This window comes from Procambarus clarkii, chromosome 2 (assembly GCF_040958095.1).
Source record: "Procambarus clarkii isolate CNS0578487 chromosome 2, FALCON_Pclarkii_2.0, whole genome shotgun sequence".
Classification (NCBI taxonomy): Eukaryota; Metazoa; Arthropoda; class Malacostraca; order Decapoda; family Cambaridae; genus Procambarus; species Procambarus clarkii.
The window spans coordinates 48,315,834-48,337,685 of NC_091151.1; the positions used below are offsets into that span (position 1 = coordinate 48,315,834).

The 21,852-nt window shown below is 45.9% G+C and overlaps 1 protein-coding gene across 4 annotated transcripts in view; it reads right to left on the bottom strand.

The window, feature by feature from the left end:
- Positions 1–21,852, bottom strand: part of acj6 (abnormal chemosensory protein 6) — a 135,431-nt gene that overhangs the window by 48,753 nt on the left and 64,826 nt on the right. For all 4 annotated transcript variants that reach the window (XM_069325594.1, XM_069325572.1, XM_069325587.1 and 1 more), the window contains one exon: positions 14,809–15,105. In XM_069325594.1, the coding sequence (XP_069181695.1) occupies positions 14,809–15,105 (297 nt within the window). The remainder of the gene's footprint in view (positions 1–14,808; positions 15,106–21,852) is intronic.

Below are 21,852 nucleotides of genomic sequence, written 5' to 3' on the forward strand. Positions count from 1 at the left end.
TCCTCCCATTCTTATAATACAGTCAAATTATGGGTGAAACCTTTGCTAAGGGGAGGTTTTGAAGGGGGACAGGAGAGTGGGGTGTTAGAGGGTAGTGTGTGTTAGCTCTCGTGTCAACCGGGGGGGGGGGGGGAAGGAGGGAAGTAAGTGGAAGAGAGAGGAGTAAAAAAGAGGAAGGTGACAAGAGAAGTGTGATAAAAATGGACAATATGAGAGAGAAATGAATGGGAGCAGAAGGAGAAGAGAAAAGGAAGTAGAGATGATGGAGGGGAATGAAAAAGGAGGGTAGTATAAGGGGGATGAGGAAAGAGGGAAGGTGGTGAGTGGAAGAAGGAAGGGAAGGGAGTGGAAGGAATGAGGAAAGTGTAAAAGAGGGAGAGAGGGAGAGAGGAGGGGACAGCACGAGGGAGGAACCCAGGCTGGTCTTGGCTTGCATGTTACCACCCATTTAAATGGTGTAAGTGGGCACTCAAGTTTTATTGTATCCCGTGTAATAACAGGCGGGGGGGGGGGGTAAGGGGCAGGGAGGGAGGGAGGTCTTGGAGCTTGGTGGAGGCAGAAGAGTCTTGGGGTGAGGAGTGGGAGAGGAGGGTATTGGGGGTTGAAGAGGGGGGAGAAGGGGTTCTCTAAGAGGGGTTGAGGATGAACTGGGGTTTGAGAAGGAAGTATATGGCGATCAAGAATTATTGAATAAGAAGCAATAGGGGGGAGAAGAGGAAGAAATGATACTTGGATTACCCTATTCATACGATCTTATAACTTCTATAGTGTTGTTATTTTTAAATATTGTTGTTTGTATATTTTGCCGAACGCCTCGTATATAAAAATGTCGATTAAGGACTAATTTGGCGTTGCTGGTTCATAATATTAAATTAGGTAATTATTAACATATGTTGTTACCTGTTGTGTTGTCCAGGGCCGGAATGTATCGACAACAAAGGTATAAATTAATTCGTAACGCAAATCATAACAAGTGAATGTTGGCCAAACCTGTAGATCACTCTCGAGGGGGCAATACGCACCTTGCCAAGTCTTAACCACCAGACAAACGGCTTCTCAACACGACACCACATACCACACTGCCGTCCAAAAGATCATTTGGCGTTCCAGTGATCTTCAGACCTCCTTCAGGCGATCAGCTGTCCTTACAACTAACTTCAGACCTTCTTCAGACGACCAGCTGTCCCTCACAACCAACTTCAGACCTCCCTCAGACGACCAGCAACCAACTTCAGACCTCCCTCAGACGACCAGCAACCAACTTCAGACCTCCCTCAGACGATCAGCTGTCCTCACAACCATCTTCAGACCTCCCTCAGACGACCAGCTGTCCTCACAACCATCTTCAGACCTCCCTCAGACGACCAGCAACCATCTTCAGACCTCCCTCAGACGACCAGCAACCAACTTCAGACCTCCCTCAGACGACCAGCAACCAACTTCAGACCTCCCTCAGACGACCAGCAACCAACTTCAGACCTCCCTCAGACAACCAGCTGTCCTCACAACCATCTTCAGACCTCCCTCAGACGACCAGCTGTCCATGACACAGCCCCCTTAGATTTCCCCGAAAAGTTTCACACCTTACCTTAAGAAGTAAGCTGTTTTTTCCTGAGCATCTTTGACCTCCCAAAGACTGGACTTGGGTTACAAAATCCCTTCAAATCTCCTTTTAAAGTAAGTCGCCAGAGGTCACCCTGGAAGTTGCGATGGCGTCGACCTCTACCCCCACACCCTAGTTCTCCCTTCAGATGTTGTACCTGTATATGTGACACCACTTGAGCCAGCTCCGTGTCTTTCCCTTGCCTGGTGCGTGACTCTTTCTCCTCCTGCTGATTGGGGGGTCCCCCCTCCCCCTTCTCGGTGTCTCCCCCTCTCCCAGGTAGCGCGTCTCCCCCCAGCTCCCCCATGCAGCGTGGCTCACCCTGGGTGTGTATATCATTATAATTATCACGGGGTGAACGGCAGACAATGTACAAAACCACAGTGTTCCCCCGAGGAACTTAATGACCTTGCTATTATGCCAGTTAGGTTTCATCACACTAATCATTACAGCTACGAACCGGTGGCACGCGACCCCGCTTGCCTGCCTTTACCTGCCTTTCACCTGCCTGGCTTTGCCTGCCTTCCACCTGCCTGGCTTTGCCTGCCTTCCACCTGCCTGGCTTTGCCTGCCTTCCACCTGCCTGCCTGCCCTCCACCTGCCTGCATTTACCTGCCTTCCACCTGCCTGCCTGCCCTCCACCTGCCTGGCCTTGCCTGCCTTTACCTGCCTTCCTGCCCTCCACCTGCCTGCCTTTACCTGCCTTCCACCTGCCTGCCTGCCCTCCACCTGCCTGCCTTTGCCTGCCTGCCTGCCCTCCACCTGCCTGCCTTGTCTGCCTGCCTGCCTGCCCTCCACCTGCCTGCCTGCCCTCCACCTGCCTGCCTTGTCTGCCTGCCTGCCTGCCCTCCACCTGCCTGCCTTGTCTGCCTGCCTGCCCTCCATCTGCTTTTTACTAGACATTTGGTTATCATTTACGTCATTCTCATGTATTAATGAGCCTGACTTAAGCTCAAGCCTCAACACGCTTACGTGTGGCCAAGCGTGCTATGGCCAAGCGTGCTATGGCTATAAGCGTGCTATGGCTATAAGTGTACTATGGCTATAAGTGTGCTATGGCTATAAGTGTACTATGGCTATAAGTGTGCTATGGCTATAAGTGTACTATGGCTATAAGTGTACTATGGCTATAAGTGTGTTATGGCTATAAGTGTGCTATGGCCAAGCGTGCTATGGCTATAAGCGTGCTATGGCTATAAGTGTACTATGGCTATAAGTGTGCTATGGCTATAAGTGTACTATGGCTATAAGCGTGCTATGGCTATAAGTGTACTATGGCTATAAGTGTGCTATGGCTATAAGTGTACTATGGCTATAAGTGTGCTATGGCCAAGCGTGCTATGGCTATAAGCGTGCTATGGCTATAAGTGTACTATGGCTATAAGCGTGCTATGGCTATAAGTGTACTATGGCTATAAGTGTGCTATGGCCAAGCGTGCTATGGCCAAGCGTGCTATGGCTATAAGCGTGCTATGGCTATAAATGTACTATGGCCAAGCGTGCTATGGCTATAAGTGTACTATGGCTATAAGTGTACTATGGCTATAAGCGTGCTATGGCTATAAGTGTACTATGGCTATAAGCGTGCTATGGCTATAAGTGTACTATGGCTATAAGTGTGCTATGGCCAAGCGTGCTATGGCCAAGCGTGCTATGGCTATAAGTGTACTATGGCTATAAGTGTGCTATGGCCAAGCGTGCTATGGCTATAAGTGTACTATGGCCAAGCGTGCTATGGCTATAAGCGTGCTTTATTATTTGCTTTAGCCTCTTTTTACTTGTGTCTTTGTTACTCATGTCTAGTGTTAATACTTTGTAATCTTGTATTTGTGTAATTGATACATATAATACAACTTTTTTGGCATTTAGTTTTGTGCAATATGTTTGTTTTATACAAGGTTTTAGCTGGTAATCTATAATTGTTTTAAATTTGGTTGTGTTTTATATAAATTTTATGTATGTGTGTAGTTATTATTACAATTTTATTTATATTACAAACAAATATTATTATATTTATTTACATTGAAAACAAATATTATATTTATTTATATTAAAAACAAATATTATATTTATTTATATTAAAAACAAATATTATATTTATTTATATTAAAAACAAATATTATATTTATTTATATTAAAAACAAATATTATATTTATTTATATTAAAAACAAATATTATATTTATTTATATTAAAAACAAATATTATATTTATTTATATTAAAAACAAATATTATATTTATTTATATTAAAAACAAATATTATATTTATTTATATTAAAAACAAATATTATATTTATTTATATTAAAAACAAATATTATTTTTAATTACCTTTGGGTATTCCTGTGATAAGTATCAAGTTTAACTTCGTTTGATCACTTTACGTAAGTTTAACAGTGTGTTTTGTTTTGTAACTTTTGTCGCTTTATTTATCTTGTCGTTTGAGAAGTGTTTTTGTCCAGGTATGAGTTCTTTGCTGCTTGTTTTAATGTGACTTCTGTATTCTTTTAGATCTGATGATGAATACGAGAATTATTCGAAACGTCGTGAATTTTACTTAAAACTAAAGCAGAATTTTAACAAGATGTTTGTTATATCAGTCGTTTTCCTATGCATTTTGAAATTAAGATTCCCAAATGCAACATCAATCATATATATATATATATATATATATATATATATATATATATATATATATATATATATATATATATATATATATATATATATATATATATATATATATATAAACAACGAATATCAATTTCAGATTGTTCAAGATTATCAGGATTAGCAATTCAAAACACTGAATTTAAAGTGTCATGTAAATGCTTTCTGCATTGGATTCACGTTTTAGACCAGTCTGGTATTGAAGAGACCAGTGTGGCTGAGTGGAAGAGACCAGTGTGGCTGGGTGGAAGAGACCAGTGTGGCTGAGTGGAAGAGACCAGTGTGGCTGAGTGGAAGAGACCACTGTGGCTGGGTGGAAGAGACTACTGTGGCTGAGTGAAAGAGACCAGTGTGGCTGAGTGGAAGAGACCACTGTGGCTGGGTGGAAGAGACCAGTGTGGCTGGGTGGAAGAGACCACTGTGGCTGGGTGGAAGAGACCACTGTGGCTGAGTGGAAGAGACCAGTGTGGCTGGGTGGAAGAGACCAGTGTGGCTGGGTGGAAGAGTCCAGTGTGGCTGGGTGGAAGAGTCCAGTGTGGCTGAGTGGAAGAGACAAGTGTGGCTGGGTGGAAGAGACCACTGTGGCTGGGTGGAAGAGTCCAGTGTGGCTGGGTGGAAGAGTCCAGTGTGGCTGGGTGGAAGAGTCCAGTGTGGCTGAGTGGAAGAGACAAGTGTGGCTGGGTGGAAGAGACCACTGTGGCTGGGTGGAAGAGACCAGTGTGGCTGAGTGGAAGAGTCCAGTGTGGCTGAGTGGAAGAGACCAGTGTGGCTGGGTGGAAGAGACCACTGTGGCAAGTCACTATGACTAAACAATTTGAATTTATAATCTAAATATAACAAGATTTCATGTAAATTTCCAATGCCTATGATTTACAAAAAATCACACAGCTTTAAACACACATTTACGTGACTTGAAGTTGAAAATAAGTTGTTCAACATAACAGGTTTAGGGAATAAAGTGCACAGGAACATTGTAAGAACATGTTGGGGGCTCAGAACAAAGACTGAGCACCTCTCATGCCACTGGGATCTGACTTCAACAGGAGTGAACAGGGATTGGCTTCAACAGGATTTAAGTTATCAGCAATCCATCTGTTTGTGACTTAGATATCATAATTATAACTGGTATCAAAGCCGGGATATTTTCTGCTTTCCCAGTTATCCTGTTTTGTTGTAATCTCTAGACCTGCTCCCAGTCTTGGCTTGTATTTTCTTGCTGTGAGTTGTATTTTCTTGCTGTAAATTGTACTTTCTTACTATAAATTCTATTTTCTTGCTGTAAATTGCATTTTCTTGCTGTAAATTGCATTTTCTTGCCGTAAATTGCATTTTGTTGCTGTAAATTGTATTTTCTTGCTGTAAATTGTACTTTCTTACTATAAATTCTATTTTCTTGCTGTAAATTGCATTTTGTTGCTGTAAATTGTATTTTCTTGCCGTAAATTGCATTTTGTTGCTGTAAATTGTATTTTCTTGCTGTAAATTGTACTTTCTTACTATAAATTGTATTTTCTTGCTGTAAATTGCATTTTCTTGCCCTAAATTACATTTTCTTGCTATAATGTTCATATTTGTATCAAAGATAAAGTGGTCAGCGATAAGCGAATTCTTGGAACAAGTGTAATGCGATTTTCAGGAGAATGTGACTCTTCAAAGCAAGTGATTTTGATTTGTTAGTGAATTTTTTATTGAAGTGTAGCTGTGGTCAACAGGCCAGGTAGTAAGAGTGTGAGGATTGTTGAAAGATGTAGAGGTTTCGTAACTGCATGCGCCCAAATGCTTGATGAGTCTTAGCCATAACTCTAAGTTGACTAGCGGTCTGACTCTAAGCTTGAGCTCTACACTCTGGTTCCTTATTTCCCTCACAAGGGTGTCCTGTCCTCTTACCAGGCTGGACTAACTGTGTGGTTGTGTTTGCCTGTGGGTGCGTGACTGTATTGTTGGTGTATGCGTGTTTCCTTGCGTGTATGCCTGTGTTTGCGTGTCTGTATGTATGTGTATATCGTCCGCCCGGATCCTGGAAGACTTCGTGACACGTATTCTTCCGCGCCGTTCACCGGCTGCCGTGTGGAGCACCAGAGTGGGAAAATACTTTCCAGAATCTGGGATATATGGAGCTGAGAAGGTGGTATTTGATAGCAAGTGACGGTGTTGGTGGTAGTATGGATGGATTGAAGGTGGCAATGGTAGTGGTGGTAGTGGCCAGAACAGGGGTGGTGGTGGCGATGGTGGTAGTGGTAGTAATGATGCTGATAGTGGTGCCAGAATTGACAGACCCAGACCCACCAACCCTTCCATACAAATACGCTATACTGCCTATGGTGTGTGTGTGTGTGTGTGCGTGCATGTGTGTGAGTGTGTGCACCTGTTCTCCCGCGTGACAGCAAGGGAGGCGACGCAAGAAAGGTTCCAGTGTCATAAAACATACGTTGTGTTGACTTGAGTGAACAAACAAAGGTGCTGGTGTTTGAGTCTTTGGGGGGGGGCACGCACAAACAAAAGGGGGGAGATCTAGCAGTTATTTTATCCTATTTTATTTCGTAATTGAGGCCGTTCAGAACGATCATTGCACGGAATTATAGGTTAAAACGTAATAGGGTGAGTTATTAGCTCGGGTGTACTGCCAGGGTAAATAGTGCACCTTGCTGATTTAGGATTGGTTGACTTGGAAGCCCGTCCTGCCAATCAGCGTCGAGGTAGGTTTCAATGTTAAGGAAAATGGCTAAAAACGCTGGAACAAATTTGCCTGTGGTGAAGGATGTAATATTGTGTGTGTGTGTGTGTGTGTGTGTGTGTGTGTGTGTGTGTGTGTGTGTGTGTGTGTGTGTGTGTGTGTGTGTGTGTGTGTGTGTGTGTTACGTGTTATTCTCTCTTCTGTTTTATAGCATTGATTTATTTCTGTATAGGAAGTGTAAAATATTTCTTGTTGATCAAGTTTATTTCTGCACGGAACTCGTAATGTTTGTATTGTTTACGCCAATTAACACATCAACCCACACACCATATATATATATATATATATATATATATATATATATATATATATATATATATATATATATATATATATATATATATATATATATATATATATATATATAAATGTACTGTATCTACTTACCTATGTAATGTACCTGTCTACGTATATACTGACGTACCTCCCTCCCTTCCTCTTCCTGAATAAAAATATTTACTATGAAAAATGAAGGATTTTTCAGCATTTTATCCGAATAACAAATCTGACACGGGAAAAATACCGCCAAGTAATTCACTTAACGAACACTGACTGGTCAACAAACATAAAAACAATTAACTTGAAATTTATAAGCGGACTTTTCGGTTTGTTTTTTTTGATATTATGCAATAAATTTGTACTTTTTTTTTTACTGTATTCGAATATTTTCGAATGTGTGGTTCCGGCCGTTATTTCTACTGTTTGTGCCTTCAGGCTTCTTGTATTTATGCTGGACGCACTTGTTGGCCCTGTTTGATATATATATATATATATATATATATATATATATATATATATATATATATATATATATATATATATATATATATATATATATATATATATAGGTCTGCCTTGCCTGGAGCCCATGTCATTAGGGCCGAGAACAGCACCCTCCTTGGAGCTCCCCTCGGGTCTAACGCCATTGAGGAGATCCTCGACAAGAAAATCGCAGACCTTAGGAGGATGGAAGACAGAATAGGTGACATCGATGCCCACGATGCTTTTTATCTCCTCACCAAATGCCTATCCCTTCCGAGGCTAACCTACTTTCTGAGGTGCGCCCCATCTTACAACAACCCAAAGCTTGACGAGTATGACCTCCTACTGAAGACCATGCTGGAAAAAGTTGTTAACCTCTCTCTCAACGAATGCCAGTGGAAACAAGCCACTCTTCCTGTCAGGCTCGGTGGCTTGGGTGTCCGCACCGCCACCCAAATTGCAGTCCCAGCCTTCCTGTCTTCCTCCTCAGCATCAGATGACCTGGTTAAGGAAATTCTACCTGACACCCTGAGTGATGTAGCGGGGATACAGGACCCCCACTACACGGAATGTGACACGAAATGGGGTGCCATGACAGACCCAGCACTCAGACCAGCCATGCCGAAAGCCAAGAAACAATCCAGTTGGGACAGCCCCATTGTAGACAAAGAAGCCACAGCTTTGCTGGAGGCAGCAACAACCCCCAGTGATCGTGCACGCCTCACAGCTGTGCAGGCTCCCCATGCAGGGGACTTCCTTCTGGCAGTCCCTATGTCTGCGACAGGCACACGTCTTGATCCGCAGGAGCTCCGTATTGCAGTCGCTCTGCGCCTTGCTGCCCCTATCCACACTGTTCACAGGTGTATTTGCGGCGAGGCAGATGCTGACGAATATGGATTGCATGGCCTGCACTGTGGAAAATCGGGTGGTTGGCACACTAGACACGACGAAGTCAACGACATCATTAAAAGAAGCCTTGCCTCTGCTCAGTGTCCAGCGGAGAGAGAGCCCCGCAACCTACTGAACCGTGACTCTGTTAGCTTTGCCGGCCGACCAGACGGAATCACACTGCGTCCGTGGAAGGGTGGCAGGCAGTTAGCATGGGACTATACTTGCGTATCCACCCTGGCAACGACATACATCACCCTCTCTGCCGGCACGGCAGGAGCCGCAGCGACACACAGAGAAAAACAAAAGTCAGTCAAGTACAGGCAATTAGATCAAAGGTACAATTTCGTTCCAATAGGGTCTGAGACCCTAGGCCCATGGGGTGAGAGTGCAAGAAGGTTTCTTAAGGATCTTGGTTCCAAGCTCATTGACACCACAAGAGACCCTAGAGCAGCAAGTTTTCTCTTTCAGCGCCTCAGTGTCGCGATCCAGAGGGGAAATGCCCGCTGCATCCTCGGTTCCTGCCCGGCGTCGGAGGAGTTCGAGGAAATCTACAGCCTCTAGGAAGCGAACTTTTTCTTGTGTCCTCTTAATGTTCATTTTTTGTATGAAATCAGATATGTAACTGTATAACCTTGCATAATAAAGTGTACATCATAATAAAAAAAAAAAGGGGGTGGTAGGAGAAGTGAACACTCTTTCGCATTCAGAGTTAAATGTCAAGTTTTTCCCTGAGTGCTCTGTGTTCCCTTCTCTGAGGCTGTGGGTCCCTATAATTACACCAGTGGTGGTACCCCCCTATATATATATATATATATTAAATTCCTCACCCATATGGCACGGAAGTGACGGCTCTTGATAACTTGAAATGGCTGACTCTCATCTGTGTGTATGTGATGATTAATTGTTAAACGAAGTACGAAATTATGTAGGAAGATGTGTATTAGCTCACACACACACACACACACACACACACACACACACACACACACACACACACACACACACACACACACACACACACACACACACACACTCAGTCACACACAAACAAGACTTTTTTTTAAACTTTCGCATGATCAGCCAAAAATGCTTTATGATATGACAAAAGAAAAAATATAAAACTTAAAAATAATTCAGTCCCGTCAATGGTATTGTGAGATTTTATATTGTGGGGGGGGGAGGGGAGGGGAGGGGATGGGAGGATGGCACAGTGCCACTCTGACATCTTTTCCTTTCACGTCTACCTCAACCCGCCCATCTTGGGTACATACTCAACAGCAATTACTGAAGAAAAAAACTGGGCGAAACTAGCTCCATATTGATCCTTGTGACCCCTTCACTGTCCCTAGTGTTGATTGTTGTAGTGCTTCGCTCGTCTCGTCTTGATACGGAGTACTGCCCTGTTGCCTGGTCTATGGTCTGGGCCTGACAGCTGAGTGGACAGCGCTCGGGATTCCTAATCGTGAGGTTCCGGGTTCGATCCCCGCTAGGGTCGGAAACAAATGGGCAGAGTTCCTTTCACCATGATGGGCCTGTTTACGTAGCAGTAAATAGGTACCTGGGAGTTAGACAGCTGCTACGGGCTGCTTCCTGGGGATATTTAACAAAAAGGAGGCCTGGTCGAGGACTGGGCCGCGGGGACGCTAAGCCCCGAAATAATCTCAAAATAACCTCAAGATATGGTTTGATAAGTTCTCCATTACCCAGCGCTTTCCTCTTGCTCCAGTTTAGTCTACTTTTGGAGCCTGTGCAATTGCCTCCTGTTGCACAGGCTTTCTGGCAGTTGTGAGGTACTGTGTCAAAGACTTTTTGGCAGTCCATAAATACGCAGTTGGAGCCTGTGCAGTGCTAAAGCTTTTTATTTTGTCTTGTCTAGAAACATACACTCAGCCCATCCTTCGCTTCCCTGCATGATTACTGTTAGGTTGTTGAAGTATAATATCGGCGGGACTCTCCATTGCTGAATTCTCCTATTATTCCTTTCTAGATGTTCCAGCTGAGAGTGAGAGAATGAGAGAGAGTGAGAGAGAGAGTAAAACAGAAAGATTCGCATCTGGAACCTGTTCATACAACATGTTGATACGTGTTAAATCAGGTCAACCGACCTTAGGAAGGCTCTGTCACACAGTTGGCTCCTGGCCTCATCCTGCTCCTTATATAATAGTTACCTTAGCATTAAAGTTAGTTTATTTCGAATAGGTACAATACTAATATCAAATAAATGTGTCTCAAGGCTCAGGCATCAGGGGAGTTAATGCTGGATAACACTTGCAGTTTCAATAGGAACCGTTATGAAATTTTTAATGAAAGCTAACCTTAGTTTAAGAGAGAGAGAGAGAGAGAGAGAGAGAGAGAGAGAGAGAGAGAGAGAGAGAGAGAGAGAGAGAGAGAGAGAGAGAGAGAGAGAGAGAGAGAGAGTGTGTAAAAATGTTGACCCTAAAAAGATCACTGCCGTTGCAGCCCTTTACAATAACCAGCACTCAACTGGCTCCCGCAAAAAGCAACTTTTACTCCAGCGACCAGGAGAAAAATAGCCATCGCTTTGTAAAAATGAAAGGTTAACCATTTTTCGACAATTTTAGTTGCACGGGCTCAACAAAAGGTAAACAAGTATATGGTGCAACGTGGGTCTTGGGGCACATGCGCTTGTGTACTCTGCTATTTGTGCCTGCAGAATCGCGCATTAGCTCTTGGGCCCCGCCTCTCTAGCCTCCGGTTGTCTAAAGCAATGACTCCTGGCTTGTTTGACTATCATATCTACTTTTAAAATTATGAATGGAGTTTGTATCCACAACCTGCTTCTTTACTTCATTATATTTTTCTTCTACTCTTACGCTAAATGAAAACATCTGTATGACTCATCTGAGTTTCAAACTTCCTCCCATGCCTCCTTGTTCTATGGTCATTCATTGTCAACATCTCTATTTCCACTCTGTCAATCCCCCCATCCCCCCTAAGTATTTTATGCGTATCTTTCATGTCTCCTTTTATTTTGTAGCGTCGTCAAGTTTAGTTCGTTCAGTCTCTCTTCATTTCCCATCCCTTCCAATTCTGGGACTTCGTAGCAAACTTCTGAACTTTTTTCCGTTTCCTTATGGGTTTTCTTAGGTGGGAGCTCGACGATGGGGCGGCATACTCTAAGACTGGTCTCATGTAGGTGGTGTACAGTGATCTAAATGCTTCCTAATTTAGGTTCCTGAATGATGTTCTAACCTTTGCTAGTACAGAGTACGCTGCGGATGTTATTTTATTTTAATGAGCCCCTGGAGTTCCGTTTGGTGTTATGTCCACTCCCAGGTCTTTTTCTCGAGTCGTTACAGAGAGGAAGTTTCCTTTCACTGTGTACTGTCCCTCCTTTCACCTGTTCCCATCACCTGTTTCATCACTGTACATTTGCTCGTATTGAACTCCACTAGCCATTTCTCCGACCATCTCTGCAATTTGTTCAAGTCGTCTTAGAGATTCCTACAATCCAAATCTGTCACAACTGGTCTCATTAATTTTGCCTCATCTGCAAACATCGACATATAAGTCTCAACTCCTGTAGATAAATCTTTTACGTGTATGAGGAATAGAATTGCTCTCAGCACCGATCCTTGAGGGACTCCACTCGTTACTGTTCGTCAATCTGACTTCTAACCACTTATCTTGAGATGATTTCGGGGCTTTTTTAGTGTCCCCGCGGCCCGGTCCTCGACCAGGCCTCCACCCCCAGGAAGCAGCCCGTGACAGCTGACTAACACCCAGGTACCTATTTTACTGCTAGATAACAGGGGCATAGGGTGAAAGTAACTCTGCCCATTGTTTCTCGCCGGCGCCTGCGATCGAACCCAGGACCACAGGATCACAAGTCCAGTGGTTACTGTTATTTTCTGGCTCCTGCCTGTTAGGTAATCCCTTACCCATATTAATAAAGGCATTTCCGCTTACTCCCGGCTGCCTCTCACGTTTGTATGGAAATCTCTTGTGAGGTACTGTGTCAAAGACTTTTTGGAAGTCCATAAATACGCAGTGATCCATCCTTCTATGTCTTGCCTTATTCTTGTTACTTTTATCATAGAACTACAGTAGGTTCGTTAGGCATGATTTCCCTTCCCGTAGCAGCTGTCTAACTCACAGGTACCTATTTAGTTCTAGGTGAACAGGTTTATCAGGTGAAAGAAACTGTGACCATTTGTTTCTGCCTCATCAGGGAATGGAATCCGGGTTTTTAGGACTACGAGCCCTGAACGCTGTCCTCTCGGCCGCGAGCCCCTCACCCCCTGTGTGTGTGTGTGTGTGTGTGTGTGTGTGTGTGTGTGTGTGTGTGTGTGTGTTTGTGTGTTTGTATTTTTGGAACGGTTTGGTGCTACTCTGTTAACCAATTGCATCCATTCTCTCTCTCTCTCTCTCTCTCTCTCTCTCTCTCTCTCTCTCTCTCTCTCTCTCTCTCTCTCTCTCTCTCTCTCTCTCTCTCTCTCTCTCTCTCTCTCTCTCTCTCTCTCTCTCTCTCTCTCTCTCTCTCTCTCTCTCTCTCTCTCTCTCTCTCTCTCTCTCTCTCTCTCTCTCTCTCTCTCTCTCTCTTACCCCATGCTTCCTCTTTCTATTCAACCTCTCTCTCTGCATCTCCCTATTCCTTCTTCCTTTCTCTTTATTTCATCTTCCATTTTCCGCCTCTTCCGCCCCTACGTAACTGTCTTTCCATATCTCATCGCTCCTGTCCATCTCCCTCACGTCTGTCTCCATGTCCCCCAATCCCCTATCTTTCTCTCCCTCTTTGTCTCTCCATCTCTCCCTTTCTCTCCGAGCGTTACTTTTGTCGTCCTGTACTGTCTCTATCTATCATAATTAATGTACCCTCCGCCAGGCCTCCATCTCTCATACACTGGCTCAAGGGGGAGAGGGAGGGAGAGGAGGGAAGGGAGAAGCAGGGATGGGAGAGGGGGAGGGGAAGACTGTGCAGGAGAAGGTGAAGGAAGGAATGGGTGAATGTGGAACTCGGTGAGGTAGGGAGGGAGCAAGAGTGATGAGAGAGTTAAAGAAGAGTGGAGATAAAGATGAGAGAGTTAGTCATAGGGTAGGAGATGGAGAGGAGAGAGTTAAGCATAGGGAGAAGTGACTAGGATGGGATAGGAGAGGACCAGATGAAAGTGGAGATAAGAGAATGTGTGAGAGGTGGGTAGTGTGGTACCTTACTGCCTCCCAGGTAAGTTAGTTTGTATTGTGTCATGTAGGAAGGGGTATGTGGGAGGGGAGGAAAGGAATGGGAGTGGAGTAATATGAGAGGGAGAAGAAAAAGGGAAGGATGAATCTCTCAAAAGGAGGAAAATTGGTTAATAAAGTATGGAGCCATAGGTGGGGGGCTGCGGCGGTGTGGTAAAGGTCATGTGTGGTGGAGTAAAGGTCAACAATGGTTGTGATGGAGGAGTGGTTAAAGTAATTAATGTTTCCACTAACGACCGCTACTTTGATATGGCATGTGGGGGTTGGGAGGGTTGAGGGGGGGATAGATGCAGGAAGGGAGAGAGGATGTGTTGCGTGTGGATAGGCTTTATCCTGACACCTGGATATAATTGTATATGACTCAAACACACTTAATAAATCAAGACATTATCGTAATAGAGCTTCAATCAAAATCTTTATTTTTACTAAAGGCCTACAGATGGCGCCTATGTACCAACTTAACCATATAATGGTGTAGAGGTAGTAGTATAAGGGATGTTTAGCCTTAATCAACAGTGCCTCGACACGTCCCATCAGGCCAGTACAGATAGGCTGGTGGATCTTTTCCTTATCTCAGAAGTGTGTGTTTTCCGGTTCTAAGCGTCGAAAACTCCCAAACAAAGTCTCAATCACAGTCTTCCAGTCACGGGTATTAACCTCATTTGTCTCCACCCTCCACCCCTTACACACCCACCCACCGCCCCTTACACACCCACCCACCGCCCCTTACACACACACACACACCGCCCCTTACACACCCACCCACCGCCCCTTACACACACACACACACACACACCCACCGCCCCTTACACACACACACCGCCCTAAAGCGTTAATATTAACCCCACATACGCTCACAAATATTACCGCTAATATTAACCCTACACTTTGCCTCAAACATTGTTTCCTGGAGCTTGCAAGCTGGAAAGTGAAGTCTGCAACACTGACCTTCCAGAGTCCCGCCTTGTGTGACCATCCGCCTCCAGCGGCGCCCGCCCCCGCCTCTTCGCCAGACCCCACCTGGTTGGTCCTGGAGATGGGCGGGGTGTGAGGGGTGGTGGCCATGCCCGGGTGGTACATCATGTCGTGCTTCAGCTGCGGGATGGTGCTGCCAGGAGGCTGGCCGTGGCCGTGTTTGGAGATGTCCACCGCCGCTAGTGCTTCAGCCCGACTCAGGAGCCCGTCGTCCAAGCCGGCGCCGAAGAGTTGTGTCTGTGGCGCCAGCGGTAGGGGTTTGTAGTCCTCCTGTAGGGAGATAGGAGGATGGGTATTAGTGGGGTATATCGTTGTACTCGTCTTATGTGTGTGGTTGAGAGTCGAGCGTCACATCACTATCCCCTAATTTACGACTCCTGATCAGTTAATGAGCTTCCACTTTTTTTTTTTTTTTGTTGCCGCCGAAGGCGGCTATTTTATTGTGCACCCCATACTCATCCTGTGAGCGGTAGCGCAAAAGCATTACAGAGGGCACAAAAGGTAATGCTTTTGCGCTACCGCTCACAGGATGAGCTTCCACTAGTGTCATGTGATCCTACCTTACCTGTGTGTCCAGTTTCCATCTGTGTCGTCTGATTCTATCTTTTCCAATTATAATTTCGTACATTGTCTCCACTATGAATCTCCCATGGTGTTCGGTATTTGGAAGGTTGGGTTTGGGCTTCAGAATGGAATATGTGGAGATAGGGACGGATGGATGGTGGCGTGTGGATGTGGGGAGAGGGATGGGGGGTGAGTGTGTGAGGTGTTGGTGGGTTATTAGTGTGGTGGGTAAGTATGGGTTATTGGCGGGGTGTGTGGGGGCTGCATATTAGTCGAGTGTGAAGTTAACGGATAATTTTGGTGTTCGGTTTGATAATTTTCGTTTGTTATTGATGGGTTGTGGAGTGTTAGTTGGGTACTCTTAGGGTGTTGGGTGTTGGTGGGATGTGTAAGTGTTGGTTAGCTGTTGTGTGTAATGCGGGTGAGTGGGTGAGCTACTGATCTTTTGTGTATGTGTTTGCGTATATCTACATGTCTGTGTCAGTCTGTATTAAACCTCCTCTTGCTATACACCCAGCCTGCTAGTGTAGACTACCAGGAGTGTCTCTACACAGGAGGGAAGAGCCGCAAGTTGATAAGGACTGGTGCGGGGGGTGGGGGGAGAAATGTTTTTATTTAGCAGTGTGTGGGGTGTAGAATGGCTTGTTAATCATTATTGGCCGGAGCCGAGCTGTAATGTGATTAGCGCTAATGTGTTCCTGCTATTGTGAGAGATTCTGTTGGTTGTCATCACAACTTTTGATCAACCCGGGGACTTGGGCGTTTGTTATTGGTTTAGACATCCATGTAAGCTCGCAATGTCTGTCTGTTTCTCTCTGTTTCTCTCTCTCTCTCTCTCTCTCTCTCTCTCTCTCTCTCTCTCTCTCTCTCTCTCTCTCTCTCTCTCTCTCTCTCTCTCTCTCTCTCTCTCTCTCTCTCTCTCTCTCTCTCTCTCCTCTCCTCTCCTCTCCTCTCCTCTCCTCTCTCTCTCTCTCTCTCTCTCTCTCTCTCTCTCTCTCTCTCTCTCTCTCTCTCTCTCTCTCTCTCCCTCTCCCTCTCCTTCTCCTTCTCCTTCTCCTTCTCCTTCTCCTTCTCCCTCTCTACACCACCACGCCACCCTCTCATCTACCTCTTATATTCGGACCTGCCTTGACACCCCTCCCCCCCTCTCTGGGTCACTTATTGATATATATAGTGTCAACTCTTGAGACCAGAGCAACAGCAGGGGTTGAAGGGGTAGCAGGGGTTGAAGGGGTAGCAGGGGTTGAAGGGGTAGCAGGGGTTGAAGGGGGTAACAGGGGTTGAAGGGGGTAACAGGGGTTGAAAGGGGTAGCAGGTACATGAGGGGTAGTGGAGTGCAGCAGCAGCCATAGTGCCAGAGACAGAGTGAAGAAAGCGTTAGTACCGGTGCGGGCATAGGGAGGGGGGGGGGGAGAGTAGGCACCGGCCAAGTGCCGTTCTTCATGCTGTTGAGACAATCAATCCAAAATTCAATACCACACACGGGAACGTTCGTGCAAGTGTCCTCTCCCCTCTTTTGCCTTGAGAGCCGGGTAAAGGTCCCCCCTCTGGTGGTGAGGACCGCAGCCTCCCCTCACCAGGCCTCGCCACACACTACAAGCCGGCCCTAGACAACTGTGTGGGGGAGGGGGAAGGGGCGGGGACATCTTGCCGGTAGAGGCGAGGCGCTGGGCCTGGCTTAAGGAGGCGCTAGGAAACATGTGCGCTGAGTTGTGATACTTGGTGCTGGGAAGTGGCTTCTCCGGCCCCTCTCACATTCCCAGCACGATCTTCCCGCCTTCAACTTACAGTGTTGCCAGAACCTCGCGTCTCCTCTGCATTTTTAGCGGCTCGCACTAACCTCGCGGCCCCGCCACACATCACATTCACAGTCATTTTATGTCCATCTTGTGAGAGATTAACGTTAACAAGCCGGTGAATTGCAACCCCTCGCGCGCGAGTGTTAGGTAGCCTCTGGCACCTTTGGTTGACCTTACACATGGTGAGGAGAATTGCATGACCAGAGGAAGGGTGACGGTAGCCTGGATGAATTATTCAGGTGGTGATGCAAGATATGCCGCCGCGATCACCGATAACAGCGCGCGGTGCAGCGCCCCCGGCGGGTCCTGGCGGGGCGTTAGCGGTGATGGTCCCAAGACGGACGCGCACCTCACCACACTTGATGGTAATGGACCTGCTGCTGCTTGAGTTACTGTGCGCGCCGGCGGAGTGAGGGCGTGATGGAGGGGGGTGCAGGGGTGACGGACGGGGGTGCTGGGGTGACGGAGGGGGTGCTGGGGTGACGGACGGGGTGCTGGGGTGACGGAGGGGGTGCTGGGGTGACGGAGGGGGTGCTGGGGTGACGGACGGGGTGCTGGGGTGACGGACGGGGTGCTGGGGTGACGGAGGGGGTGCTGGGGTGACGGACGGGGTGCTGGGGTGACGGACGGGGTGCTGGGGTGACGGACGGGGTGCTGGGGTGACGGACGGGGTGCTGGGGGGACGGACGGGGTGCTGGGGTGACGGAGGGGGTGCTGGGGTGATTGAGGAGGTGGGGGGGGGGGCTTTTGAGTATCAGAAAATAGGGCAGTTCTCAAAAAGATTGGGGGGAAAATATCCTTCAGCTTTGCCGGTATTAACTCTCGTCTTCTTGAGGATATCCTCATAATGCTGCCAGAGTTTGCCGGTGTGGGATGCTGTATGATAACCATCCTGCGAGATGGTGATCTTGCTATCTCATAGTATCTCTTGACGCAAACTATATAACCCTTCATATAGTATCTCTTGACGCAAACTGTCTAATCCTTCTTAGAGTATCTCTTGACGCAAATTATGTAACCCTACATATAGTCTAGTATAGCCGCGTAAACGCAGATATATCTAAGTATATTGATACAAAAAAATGAATTACAAATATGGTATTAAACACAGCTCCTGGCCCCCACCTCCCACCCATCAACCGACTGATACGATTATTCCCTAACCCCACATTGGATTTGTCATGTCTACAGTTGAATATGTATGGCGTGTGTTTGATGGGGCTAGGCTGGCGGGGAGCGGCCCAGGTGGGATAGGCAGGTGTGATAATGAGAGCTCTGCCACCTTGGTGGCTCGGGGGGTCGTGGGGTGATAAAGGTACGTCTGTCGCTGATGGGGGGGGGCGCCCCCCTCTTTGTTGTTTAATAAGTGGGATTAGCGTCGGATTTGCATGAATTTGAAAAGGTAATTGAAGTGGAGAGGACGGGGCATAAATCAATAGCAATCGTAAGGGGGCAAAGGTGTGAAGGTGATTGTTGGGTGGTGGCGTCCGTAGGGAGAGGGGCGGGTATCGACGCAGGGTCAGGGCACCTCGCACAACAAAGACACCACTCAGCCACGGTGTTATTCACCGCTCACGCACATAAATCGAGAGAGAACATTTACACGTTGGTGACATAAATCTGGATGGGTTTCAGCTCCTGGTCCCTATATGTGTGGCTGTGTGACGCCTCCTCCGCCGCCCTGGGGAGAGACTCCGGGTACATGATATCTCTGTGGTTCAGATATCACAGATGGATCTCAGCGGTAATGGGTCCCTAATAATAAGTATTAGGTAATTATAATTACTCGATGTATATATTCGTGTGTATTATGAACTTTTATTCTCTGTTTAAATATACATTTTGTCAATGCACAAAAATCTCGGACAAAATGAATCATACTATTTTTTTTTTTAAATACATCTAATTTTACGTTCAAATTACCTATTTCACGTTTATATATGAATATATGTTGTGGAATCCTGTAAGAATTGAATTCAACTCCACCGCTGTGTTTAGCCTGACGTTGTAAAGTCAGGGCGGACACCCACCCAGAGATGGCTAAGTATATGTTATAGAACTTATGGTTATCTTGAGGTTATCTTGAGATAATTTCGGGGCTTTTAGTGTCCCCGCGGCCCGGTCCTCGACCAGGCCTCCACCCCCAGGAAGCAGCCCGTGACAGCTGACTAACTTCCAGGTACCTATTTACTGCTAGGTAACAGGGGCATTCAGGGTGAAAGAAACTTTGCCCATTTGTTTCTGCCTCGTGCGGGAATCGAACCCGCGCCACAGAATTACGAATCCTGCGCGCTATCCACCAGGCTACGAGGCCCCTATCCACCAGGCTACGAGACCCCTAAACTATGGTAAACTATGGTATTTTCACCATAGAAAATGGTGAAACTATGAAGAAATTCATTTCCTTATTCATATAAATATTTTCTATTTATATATATATATATATTTACTAGTTTAAAATAGATATATATTTTTTAAATAAAGGTTTTCTTAATTTAAATGAGTTTTAACCACTTGGGCTAGACGATGGAGCGACGGTTTCGCTTCATGCAGGTCGGCGTTCAATCCCCGAAAGTCCAAGTGGTTGGGCACCATTCCTTCCCCCCTGTCCCATCCTAAATCCTTATCCTGACCCCTTCCAAGTGCTATATATTCGTAATGGCTTGGCGCTTTCCCCTGATTACCTCATCTTATATTATTTAGTTGTGTGTGTGTTGTTTCGTAGTGTTTTTTGTAAATGAGGTTCCCAGTTTCCACTCCCCTCTTCCCCTTCCCCCTCTCCCCTTCCCACTCCCTCCCCTCCCCACTTCCCCCCCCCCCTCGCCTCTTCCCCCCCCCTCACCACATCAGATAACCATCATTCAAGTGCCACTTGTCACTAGTTACTAGTGCCAAGTTACTAAGGCAGCAGTTATAGAGGAGAGGTTGTACATGTTTTAAACAAGAGAATTACTATAAATGAAGCTGCACTTGTCACTTACAGTTACTTAACATCACACAAGAGACTCTTTAAGGTGGTTTCACTTCAAAGATAATTAAATTATTTATTTTACCTTATGTTAACTTAGAACTTAAAACTTAATAGGTGGATAACTTAAAACTTATCACTTAGTAGGTGGATAACTTATAACTTTGAACTTAATGGTAAATAAACTTAATAATAAACTAGTTATCATTTAAATTATTGTGTGTTTATGTTGTGTATAGAGTAGTCTTTGTCTCTCTTGATTAATGTGACTCATTCCAATCTGTTGTTGGTGATTGTGTCCGGCTGATTGTGTGCACTGCTTGCTTCTTCCATCCCTTGCTTGCACCTCACTCTCCCTTCCTCTTCCTCCCTCTCTTCCATACCTTCTACCCTTTCCTTACATGCCCTTCTTTCCTTCTTTACCTTCTCTTCCCTGCGTTACCTTTCCCTCGTCCTCGTCCTCGTTTTCTCTCTCTCTCTCCTCTCTCTCTCTCTCTCTCTCTCTCTCTCTCTCTCTCTCTCTCTCTCTCTCTCTCTCTCTCTCTCTCTCTCTCTCTCTCTCTCTCTCTCTCTCTCTCTTCTTACCATTTTCTATTCCAGTTCCCCTCTGTGTTACCTCCCTCTGGTACGCGAGAGTCAACATGGCTCCCTTCACTCCCCTCTTTACTCCTCTCTCGTATTATTGCCCTCTTCATGTCCTCTGTACTCCTCTCTGTTATTATATGACCTCTTCATGTTCTCTTTACTCCTCTCTGTTCCTCGTTGTTGTGGTTCTGTACCGTCCACTGCTTCACCGTCACAGCACTGACACTGTTACAGTCACTCACCGTCACTGTCACAGCTGTCACCATCACAGTCACTCTTGGTCATTCGCTCTCTCACTCTCCCGTCTGTCTGGCCCTGAGCGGTTCTTGTGCAAACTAATGTGGAGGAATTCTCGTTGACTTAGCAAGATGCTTCCCTGCCTCTCATTCCTCTTCCCCCACCCTCTTACACATCCTCTTACCCCCTATTCCACCCTCTTACCCATGTCTCACACACCCTCTCGTCCCTTTGCCACTCTTTCATCACTGTCCCACCCTCTCAAACGTACTTTCACCCCCTTGTCCCACCCCCTCACCCTCCTCTATTCCATCCTCTTACACCTCTCTCACCCTCTTACACCCATTCTTCCTGTCGTGGGTAGGGTGGGAGAGAAGGCTCCGTCAACAAACAGGATTTGAATAAAGCTTTATACCTTTTAAGCTTGTTTCCCTGTCTATACCAGGTGAGTAAGCTTGTTACCCAGTCTGCACCAGGTGAGTAAGCTTGTTACCCAGTCTGCACCAGGTGAGTAAGCTTGTTACCCAGTCTGCACCAGGTGAGTAAGCTTGTTACCCAGTCTGCACCAGGTGAGTAAGCTTGTTACCCAGTCTGCACCAGGTGAGTAAGCTTGTTACCCAGTCTGCACCAGGTGAGTAAGCTTGTTACCCAGTCTGCACCAGGTGTGTAAGCTTGTTACCCAGTCTGCACCAGGTGAGTAAGCGTTTTAACATTCTCAAGATGATAATTACGTTAGTTATAAGTCTTTGAATAAAAAAATTTTATCAATTAAAGTTTGGTTCATCTTTTTATTTCGCAATTTTCTGCATGTGTCTATATCTATCTATCTCATAGGACGCACCAGACTAACAGGCTTTGTTGACA